At 40.3% G+C, this 11,718-nt stretch overlaps 1 protein-coding gene across 1 annotated transcript in view; it reads right to left on the minus strand.

Annotated features, from left to right (window-relative positions):
* LOC103372537 (integrin beta-5-like) overlaps positions 1-11,718 on the minus strand; it is a 44,247-nt gene that overhangs the window by 5,659 nt on the left and 26,870 nt on the right. The window contains exons 2-4 of the mRNA XM_008302201.1: positions 9,997-10,219; positions 7,380-7,480; positions 353-472 (exon numbers count right to left, since the gene is read on the minus strand). Of these exons, the coding sequence (XP_008300423.1) occupies positions 353-472; positions 7,380-7,480; positions 9,997-10,219 (444 nt within the window). The remainder of the gene's footprint in view (positions 1-352; positions 473-7,379; positions 7,481-9,996; positions 10,220-11,718) is intronic.

Consider the following 11,718-nt stretch of genomic DNA (forward strand, 5'->3'; position numbering starts at 1 on the left):
TTTTACTTAATATTTATTTATTTATTCTTATTTTCTTTCACTATATTTTTATTTATTTATTTGTATTTTTTAATTCCATTTTTATGTATTTATTTTTATTTCATTTCATTTTGATTTATTTATTCTTATTTTATTTCATTACGTTTTTAAAAAATTCATCTTATTTTATTTCATTCTATTTTTATTTATTTATTCTTATTTTGTTTCGCTATATTTTTCTTTATTCTTTTTTTATTTTGTTATATTTTTATTTATTTATTCTTATATTCTTTTGTTATATTTTTATTTATTTAATCTTATTTTATTTCATTATATTTTTATTTTTTTATTGGGTGCAGCTGGGGGTACTGACCGGGTTCTTTCAGCGCCGTGAGGACCGACAGTCCGCTGGCGTGTTCAGAGTACGTGAACTTCATCACACAGTCATCGTCCGTCTTGTAGAGACAAAGAACAGCGTTGGGCTCGTCGGTTCCTGAGAGAAGGTCAGAGAAGAACGATTAAATCAGACGGAACAAGTTCATTCTAACGAGAAATAAAAGACGAGCAGGTTGGAAAACGAGGAGCGTCTCTAAACCAACAACTAAACTTCACTTTAGTTCATTTATTGACCCGCATTCAGGAGTGAAGGAAGGTTTCTCACCTTCTGCACCGTAAAACAAATACAGTGGAAAAAATAAAAATAAATTAAAAAAATGTGAAAAATCTGCAGCAAAAGTTCCAAAAGAAATATGTAAAAAAAAACAAAACCAAAAAAAAACTTTCATTTTATGGTCACACGTTGCAAAAGAATGACTTAGAATTTGTAAAAATTCAGATTTTGGACATTATTTATAATGTTTTATATTTTATTATTAATGTTATTATTATAATTTTTTTTTGTTTCAGTGACTTTAATAGATATCTGTAATTTAAAAAAAACAAATAAACTAAGAAAAAAACATGGAATATCAGTATATTAACAGCTTCATATAATTGTTTTTTCCTTAATTTTACAGTCAAATTTTGTAAAAGAACAATTATTGTTTACAAAAACACCGATTCTTGAGGACGTTATTTACATTTTTAGCAATTTATTAGTTTAAAAAAAAAAAGATTCTTTCTGTAATTTTACTGGTTATTAGCCGTCCTTCAGGAAAAACAGGGAAAAAGTGAAAAAAAAAAAAAAAACAGTTAAAAAATTACTTCACCATTGATTAGTCCTAAATGTAGATTTTTTTTAATTTAAAAAGAAGCAAATATCTGTAAACTTATTTAAATACAGGAAAAAAAAGTAATTTCACAGTCAAATCTTAGGAAAAAAACACAATTATCATTCATGAAAATACAGAATTTTTTGGAGTTTTTGATTTTTATTTTTTTTTAAAGTAAACATGTAATTTCTCTCTTTTTTCTGTGTTTTTTTTTTTTTTTTTTTTTAATATCACCTGTGTCTGTAAATTAAAATAAAAGTAATAATAAAAACTCGTGCTGCATTCTCTCTGGTTGATGTTCGACCTGTTCCTCAGACAGGAACCAGGACCAGAGCAGATCACCGTGAGCCTCACACAGAGACAAATTCTGGTGTCACATAGTTTGAATTTCTCTGCTGTGAAACCGTCGGATTCCTGGTTCCTGTTTCAGCCGTCGTCGGTCCAGACAGACCGAAAGCCCGCGAGGCAGGGAGAGGTCAGGCTGCTCCTCCTGATTTCATCCTCCAACTATCTGGAACGAACATGTGGAGCCTATTAGGAGGCTCAGAACCACGTCAGAACTGGACCGGGGCCACGCCGGGACAGAACCGCCGGTCTGCAGCGCCACAGAGGCCCTCAATCACCGACGGTTATTAATAAACGCCTCTGCAGCAGGGCAAGCTGGAGGCTCAGAACCACACCGGTGGAGTCGGATCAGGTCTGAAACAGGAACCAGCTCCTCCAGTACACCAGCTATCAGCTCCAGTCATGTCAGGAAACATGAAGCAGCTCCATCAGAACCAGCTCACGGCACAACAGAAACTGTTCTAGTCTATCATCAGGGTTGATCTCAGATGTTTGGGACAGAAAATGATGCCAGACGTGGACTCAGACTCAGTTATTCCATCAAAGTTCTGATGGTTTGATCCTCTTGATGGTAAATCATCAGCTGCTGCTCACCTGAAGCCTTTCTGATGTCACGTCATTTAGTTTTTCGGTGGTATAAAGTTAAATCTCCTCTAACCTGCAGCTGAACCGACCGTCGGTCTGTTCAGAGCCTCTGAGATGTCTGAACCACAGACGTTCTCGTCACCGGCTAAAAATAAGACGCTTCAGCCCACAGACGCACAAACGCGACTCATTGCTTCATATTTATGGCCCTCATTAAAAGCAGCGACGCCTTAAACAATGAGGGCTTTGTTCCTCGCTGGTCGCTCGCTATCAGCTCCGACTGGAATAAAAACCAGCGTCAGACACCAGCGATGCTCTCTGGAGATTTATGAGGAGAACAAAGCTACTGCCCTTCATCAGCTTATTACACTTTAAAATATGTTCTGGTCAGTCACCAGCTTCAACCCCAACAAACTCCACTTAGTCTCNTCGTCTCTCAGCAGCAGCTGCTAGTTTGTGTTTCCTTCCTGATGGTGGCAGTAACACAACTGGACCATGAACTTTATGGTTACTACACTACTGTTGAGTCCACTTGAGGACTTTGTTCCACACATGAACACTATTGGCCTTGTAGGGTAGTCGTATGTAGATGTAGACAGAAACAACATTTAGATCGAGCCGACCCAAACGGACCTTCATGTACTCGTGGTGATGGAAAGTATGAAGACGAATTTATAGGTCCGATGTGGTTCTGTTCATGTTACAACAGGTAAACATCAGGCTGCTGCAGGTGGTTGTGTTTTCATCATATCCAACACAGAGAAACCCTCCAGGCTCCTGTTGCTGTTTCTGACTTTTCCAGCTGGTCCCAGATCAGACTGAGTCGGGGTTCGTCAGCTACATCCACGTGTCGACGGACGTTCAGGTCGTGGGAAAGAACAAAGGTTAAAAAAAAGAAACTTACTGCGGGGAACAGGTGAATGAATGTAAGGCGACGGGTAATCCAGAGAAGAACAGATCTAAAAAATAAAGAATCCACGAAAACCAAAAAGACAAAAAAAACAACAAGAAGAAGAAGAACGTGAGGAGAACATGACGGCAGCAAAACGGGACGAACCCACGAAGTCAAATGAGAGAAAACTGATCAGGACAATCAGAAAGGAGGGAAAAGAGGCACAAGGAACAGAAGTAAAAACACCAGCGACACACGAGGAAAGAGAATTTCAAAATAAAACAGGAAGGAACAAGAAGAGGGACATGAAGCCTACAGACAGGAAACAGAAAGGAAGGAATCACAAAACGAAACCAGAAACTAAAACCTGCGACCGGGACACTGTGTTTATGTCATCAGAAAAACTTTAACAGTTTTTTTCTCTGGTTTGTTTTGCTGTTCTGCAGATTTCCAAGTTTTGTTAAATTACAGATAATATCGATTAAAATCACAGAAAAAAGTACAAATTAACCTTTTGAGTGTTAAAACTATAAATGATGTTCACATCAACAGTCTGTAATTACAGAAAGGAGTTTGTTAATTTGCTGTTAATTTTAATTTTCCACAGTTTGTTTTCAGCTGCCAGATTGTCACCATTTTTTTTTTGTTTTGTTTTTTTAAACAGGATTTTATTTTTAAACTGAACATTTTGAGGTCAATAATGAGCCAAATGGAAACTTCTGATGGACTCGTTTTACTATTTTCTGACATGTAAAGAAACTAAATTATTTATTTTTACCATGGAAGTACAATATTTTCACCATTATTTTACATTATTGTTTTCTGTTTTGTTAAATGATAAATAACAGAATAAAGTATTGGCTGTAGGTCGAGTGTTTTACTGTATTTGATCCAATAGAACTATCCTCATATTGTTATACAGGCTTTTCAGTGTTCTGTGTTTTCTAACAGATTGTATTTCAGTGATATGAACAGTGTGTACAGTCTGATCTGTTCTGTCTTCTGTATGTTGAATCGTTCATGTTTTACAACGTTTTCACGGTAAAACTCAGAGAACGCGACGTCTGCGAGCGTAAAAACAGAGTTAATTAGTTCCTTCTATAGAACAACGGAGACGAACATAAAAATACGAGACGTTAAATAAAACCCACGTAGAAACGTTCTCGCTGTGGATCTGATGTTAAACAGGAACGTTTGGGGTCAGAGCCTCATGTGGTCATCACAGGTTACCATGACAACACGTGAACACATGAACAAATTAACCCATATGAACACATGAAACCATATGAAGCTATATGAACACATGATCCCTCTGCCTCCGGCCTCGGGGCTAATTGTCCTGATTGGTTCCAGACTGACAGGAAGTGATGCGTGCTGCTGCTCGGCGCCTCCCGTCGGCCCACACATGGAAACCGGGCTGGAGCTGCGTCCACCAGGTCCTCATGGTTTCCATGTGTCACCGTCACACTACAGTAAAAACGCTCTGAATTATTCATCCGCTGACATCACGTCTGTCAGCAGCAGGAAGATCAGAAGGAGACGCCGAGGCGGCAGCAGGAGGCTCCTGGGCTGGACCGGTGGTTCAGACCTGGACGCTGTCACTGCTGTAAACAGACGGACCAGTTAGACCAGAGCAGGGTTCAGAACCCAGAGTCGGACCATCAGAAGGACTCTTTTAGGTCCACAAGACTTTAGTTCACGTCTAGGTTGGAACATGACAGCAGCACAGGACAGGTCCAGAGAGCTGATGGAGAACATGTGTTCTGATGATCATCCCATAAACGACCCGGTCACAATAAAGAGACGTTCACATGACAAGACATGTATGATGTACTCTTCATAGCTCACAGAAAGCTTCTTTAACTGCTACATGTGTTCCAGGATTTCATAATCTGGATCTGTTCAGCTGCCAGATGAACTCTATCAGCACCATCATGGGCCCAACATGGTGGTCTGGACCGGACAGCTGAACCCCAGCCTCTCCTCAGATTTAACCCTGGACTGTAGAAACCAGAAGGCAAAAAGGAAACCAGTGTCACCCAAGTTAGGTTTAGACTAATACTCTGGATAGATGGATTATAGATTATAGATGCATAGAGACTAATCAGGACAGTAACGTGCCGGTCAGGTCCACATGATGCTGGCAGAGGAAACCACCGATGTTCTGGTTTGTTGCCATTAAAAAGTCTAAATATAACAAAACAATAAAAGTCAAACAGGAGCTGGTTCCTGGTGGATCCAGAAGTATTTATGTTTTCTTACTTTTCAAGCCAGATTCCTTTCAGTAACATCAAACCTCCTTCAAACCCTGGAAGCTTCGTCCTTCGAGGTTCCTCAGTTCTGCACCTGGAAACAGTCTGGCCCGGTTCAAACAGCAGAATTAGTTTTTTCAGTCAGTTTGAACTTTTACCAACATAAAGAAACAGAATCAGGTCTGAAGGATGTTTGTTGAGCTGTTGGGAAACCGTCCGGTACCAGGAAACTCCAACCGCTGCCCTGAGATGACGTCAGATCCTCTGCACACATGTCGGACACGTTTCTGGACCGGTTCTGGTTTCACTGCTCAGAACCCGTCGGATGGACGGACGATGTTTTACTCCTCCATCGGCTCTGCACTGACTGACCTCCATGACTTCACATCTTGGCTCCGTGTCGCCTCCAGCCGGACCTCCTGCTGGTTCTGGAGGTTCTGGAGGCGGCCGGGCTGACACACTGACACAGTCTCACTCAGACACTGTAAAACATGAAGGAACAACAAAAAATAAACGCTATCTGTTGTTTTTACTGCATTTAAATCAGCAAATGAAACAGTTTTAAATATGTTTTATTCCAGAGAAAAATGACGTTTATTAAGATCAACAAACGTTTTCTTTTTTTTTTTTGCTATTATACTATTAAAATATTATTAAATTACAGAAAACATCCAGTAAACTCACCATTGACACCACAAACTATAAATTTACATGTTAATAACAAATATTCTAAACAAAACAAACTTTAAGTACCGTCCACATCATAAGTTAATATTTTTATAAATGCTATTTGTCGTTTTATATCGTTTTACTGTAAAATCTTTACTGTATTTAAAACAGCAAAGTAAAATTGTTTTTGAGATGTTTGTGATTATTGCAGAAAAAAATTATGTATATGAAGGACAACTGGTTCAAAAATAAATAAAAATAAAAATTCAACTCTTATGTTGTAGATTTTCCCTGTTTTGTTAAATTAAAGATAATATCCAGAAAAATCTGAATAAAAAACTATTAACAAAAATAATTTTACAAGAATAATCTAAAAATGTAAATAACATCCACATTGAGAACTTGTACCACATTTTACGTAAAATTTTGCTTATTTTTAATTATTACTTTACTTTTATTTTATTATAGTTTTTTTTACTGATATTTGCTGTTATTCAAAAGAAAAAATCTGTATTTTAAAGATTTAACAGTGTTAAATATTTTTTCACAGATTTTCTTTGTTTTGTTAATAAACTATAAAAGTACAGTTAAAAACAATAATTGACATTAATCATAAAAAAAACAAACAACAAAATTGTAAATAATGTTCACGTTGTAAAATTGCATTCTCACAAATACTAGTTCATAATTCATCATTTAAATCAGCAACAACTTATTTTACAGACAGTTGCTGTTGTTTAAACGACACATTTGTATAATAAAGCTGGAAAAACGGCAAATAAATCTTTAAATTGTTATTTTATTTTTATAAAACTACAGATAATATCTAGTAAAATAACAAAAAAGTGTTGAATTACGTGTCATTAAAACCAGAGATCCAGCATGAAAAGCACATTTAAAATAACCGTAAACTTCATAAACACCCAGGTACATGTAAAAGTCACGTATTTATAAATGTGCTTAATTAAAACTACATAAATATGAACACAGATTGTCATGTTTTAGATTAATAGATATTATTACACATCTTCTACCAGCCGTGCATTATTTCATTTATTAGTTTTATATCCACAAAGCAACTTTAACTGCAGAATGACTCCAGTGAATGTACTGAAGCACACAGTGAGAGTAAATGTACTCAGTTACTTCTCCGTCCTGGATACAGGCGACTCCAACCTGCAGNATAAATCATTAATATTTGTCTCCTCTGCTGGAACCATTCGATCATCAGGATCTGCTGGAAACTGTTTTGTCTAAAAACGGTTTGAAAACCATCGAAGAACTGTTCAGAATAACCCAAAACCTGCCCAACATGGAAAAAAAATGTCTCAAATGACTCAGCATTGACTCAGCTGTGGGTGTGTTTGTGTTGACTGTCTGTGTTTGTGTTGACTGTGTGTGTGTGTGTGTGTGTGTGTGTGTGTGTGTGTGTGTGTGTGGACTCACTGAGCGTCTCCACGGTGATGATCTCGTCCTTGCAGAGTCTCTGGCAGGTCTGGTTGTCAGCGAGTCGTCCCGAGTTGAAGAGCCGACACTCGATGCACTCTCTGCAGAACAAACACAGAGCGCCGCTGTTAGAACCGTCTGACCGTGTGGTTCTGCTGCAGCTGGTTCTGGTTCTGCTGCACCAGTCCTCCTCAAACACCGGAGATGCTTCTGCAGCAGCCTGAACCGTGAGAGACCAGAACAGCTGCAACAACCGCAGACTCACGAGCTGTTGTTGTTGTTGTTGTTGTTGTTGTTGTTGTTGTTCTACATGGAGCTGCACAGGTCGTGGTGTAAACAGGCTCTACTGATGCACACATCGATTATCGGCACTCAGGAAAGATCGATGGTTTGGAAACGACACACATTCGCTGTTTATCTGCGGCAGCCTGCTGACTTAGCTGCTAGCTGTTAGCGTAGCATTAACAACGTCCTGATTTGTGGAGACGTTTGTGCTTCTTGTTCAGGTTCAGACGTTTGGGCTCCAGATGGCGCCGACAGCAGCATTTAATCAGCAATAATCTGTGAAAATAACCAAAACAATCTAAACAAGGGCAAATATTGGACCGTCTAAGCGTCGGGATCTGACAGGAACCTACACTCCTGCAGCTGCTCAGATGTTTTCAGGGTTTAGAACGTCTAGTTTGGAGACTCGGCTTCTTCAATGAAGAGCAGGAGGATGTTTTTACAGGTTTCCATCTGCTGCAGCTTTAAAACCTGCATTTGAGCTCCAGTAGTTCAGAAGCGAACCGCGGCGATGCTTCTCTGCTCAGACGGTTGGATCCTGAAGTGAACTGTAAACGCTCAACAGAAGCTTTACTTTGAAAAAATCTTGCAAATTGCAGCTTCTGCCAGAGAGAATTGTAATTACATATGTTTTAAAAGTTGTTCAGCCCTAATTAATTAACTGTGCTTTAGCTTAAAGAGCAGAGCGTTCACATTCTGACATGCTTTGTTACTAGTTTTACTATTTCCAGCATGAAAAAACATGTTGATGCTGAAAATAAAGACAAAACCTCTGCCAGAGCAGGACAACATGGATGGTTCTCTCCTCTTGGACTTTATGTGTGACTTAGACTCGCCGAACTTCAACACCAAACAGAAGATGTTGGCAAGTAAACAAAAGAAAATGAGATAAAATTAGTAATGAAACGTTAAAAATGCAACTGAAATAGGTGAGAGGGAGGATAAACTGAACCAGCGTTCACTAATCTGAGCACGTGTCTGACTGAACAGCTTCTAACTGCTGGTTCAAACTGGAGGTCGAAGGTGTTTCCGTGAAGCTCGGTGGAGAACCGGATCCATGTGTCGGTTCTGAAGCCTGCTGACAAACAGTGAAGCAGCTTCTCTTTACTAGATGTCTGACCTGATGGAAGTTCAAACAGCAGTTCACCTTCTGAGGGTCGTAAGTGGAAGTTATCTGAACAGCCACCTCCTGAGTTTGTCATCAAAGCTCCGATGAGTCCGTCAGGCTGAGTTATGTTCACGGTTTGACCTCTCATCTGGTTCACCGGAGCAACATTCGTCGGAGCTAATCGCGGCGTCTTGTTTCGATTTTCCACCAACGTTCCGTCAGTGGAGCCGTGACGGCGAGGAAACCTTCACTGACCGTTAACAATCACACGAATAAAACCGTTTAACGATTAAATTAGAGCGCTGAGTAGGACGATCTGGCTGCTCCTCAGTGTTGTTCTACTGGGTCAGTATTTATGTAAACCAATCACAGTCGTCGTGGGCGGAGCTTAGCCCAGGATGCAGTGATGGTGCCCCTTCAGGTTAAATGATGGGAGAGTTGTGTTGGTGAAACGTTTGCTGTTTCGGCATCAGAATCAGAATCAGAATCAGAGAGGTGATGAGAGTGAGCAGTGCTATCAAATGAGAGTTAATGAACCTAGTCAGAAGTCATTAAAAGTCATTATTGGTACCCGTTGCTAGCTAAACCCCCACAATGCTGTTTGCTGCCAAGGCGGTTAGGCCTTAACACAGTATGAAACAGTCAACGTTAATAACAGTTGTTAGTTTAAGATTAATTGTTGTACAGGGGAATTGAAAAACAATCTGGTTCGTTTGTATTTCTTTAAAGCAGTGTCCTGAGCGGAGCTTAGCCCAGGATGCAGCGCTGGTGCCCCCTCAGGTTAAATGATGGGAGATAAAGGCATCATCATCAGTTCATAAGTCCTGTGCTGATATTGCTGTTTGATCCACTGGGAATAAACCATCTGAGTTGATTCCAGTTTGATCTCATGCATGTGTTCCACCTACAGAACATGAAGAACCAGACTGGAGGAATGAGGCAGTTTTTATGAATGTGTCACATACAATGGACTGGTTTGAATAACTTTAGGCTGCTTGAAGTTTGTATTCGCAAAAAAAGACTTGATCAGTTTGTCTCTAAAAAACAGGAGCTCTATTTCCTGGTATTAGTGGTCCTCCAGTATTTATATATTTAACATGTTTAATGTCGAGCGTTGCTACCAAGAGACCTCCATCAGCTGATTCTAGTATAGCAGACGTCGCCTGAACGTTTGGGGTCAGTCTGGTACCGGTGTTGGTGTTCATGAACGGGTTCTGCTCCTACCTCTTGGTTCCACAGGCGTCGGGGCAGGTGGGACATTTCTCGCAGGTGTCTCCAAAAGCTCCAGGCTCGCTGCACTGACAGCGGCCGCAGACGCAGCTCCCTCTGCCGCTGCACATCTGGCCGTCGTCGGAGACGCAGGTCGACGTCTCGGTCGAGCAGTTGCAGTTGTCTCCGACGTAGCCGGCGTGGCACTTACACTCCCCGCAGTGGCACTCGCCGTGACCTGCAGCAGAAAGCAGCGAGTCGTCAGCGAGTCATCGTCACACCGAGACACCGAGCAGCTTCACCAGAAACCAGAAGCTCAGCGCGACGATCCAGCTGTTAGCAGCTGTGTGGATTCACTGCTCAGAGGAAACCAAAAGGCTCAACGTTCTTCAAATGTTCCAGAGACGGCAGTCAGAGCTGCAACATTCAACACCGCAAGCTGGAGAGAAGCGACCACAGAAGTGATTAGTGTGGAGCCTAATTACTGAATATCAGAGAGCTGGACTCTGTCATCAGAGTCGGGTCACAGAGTTCATCAGCAGCACGATCTGCTGAATCGACTGAATCACCAAAGAGGAGGAAACGGAGGCAGAACAAGACCCCGATGATCAAAATCAGAGAAAAACAAACAAAACGATGAAGAATTCAACCAAAGGAGGCAACACAGGACGCAAAACGACCAAACAGACCAGACTGAGGCGCAAAATGAGATTTAAATGACCCAAAACAAACAGAAGGAACCGAACACATCATTACAGTGAACAAACTAAAATCACTGTTTGGACTTTAATGACACGAACGAAGCCTCTGAGATCAGAACAAACCACAAAACAACATCTCAGTCTGACAAACACACACGTTCTCCTGATGGTTTTAAGCTCAGTTAACTTCATTCAGCCTTTTTATTGCAGTTATTAGTTTTTGTGTCGTTGTTGCGTCTTAAAGGATAAAAGCTGCAGACGTTTGAACTGACAGGAAGCGTCTGAGTCGTATCTGAGGCTGGAGCTTCATGGAGCTGATGTGATCCACCTTCTCTGGACTCGTCGACTCCTTTATCTGCAGACGGGAGTCGCTGAAGCCTCGCTGACGTTTCTCACTCTGCTGACAAACAGCTGTGGAGCTTCATCAGGGCGACTGGGGGTCGAACACAAGAATCCTGGATCAGGACGACGAAGGCAGCTGCTGAAGGCTGAACCCCAGCAGGACCAGAGCTGCTGGAAAGAGCAGCAGCTGGCTTCGATTCAGAGCCTGAAGACCGCCAGCGTGGTGGGAAAGTAGCTCCATGCAGAGGAAGAGCAACACAGACCAACTGTTGTGATCATAAAGGAATATTTCAGGCCGCTTATGACAGAAAATAATCAACTTTCTCTGTTTAGTTTGGACAATTTGATGCTTTTCTTCATGTTATGAGCTGAATAATTCATCATAATCCACATTAAAGCCGAGCATTAGGACAGTTTGAGCTTTAAGAAGAATCTCAGAATTTTCTACACTGTAAAAAAAATATTTTTAAAAAATGTAAAAATTTTTTAACAACTTACTCTTATTTTGCAGATTGTTCCTGTTTTGTTAAATTACAGATAAATTCACTAAAAATGTTACTTAAAACCTAAAAAAACAGCCCAACTGTAAATAATGTCCACAGAAAAACAGTTTTTTCTTCTTTACCAATGTTTCACTGCAAAATTCACTCTCGCTCTATTTAAATATTTTAAATAAATTATTAAGTATTATTAA

This window comes from Stegastes partitus, unplaced genomic scaffold, assembly GCF_000690725.1.
Source record: "Stegastes partitus isolate 25-593 unplaced genomic scaffold, Stegastes_partitus-1.0.2 Scaffold1775, whole genome shotgun sequence".
Lineage (NCBI taxonomy): Eukaryota > Metazoa > Chordata > Actinopteri > Pomacentridae > Stegastes > Stegastes partitus.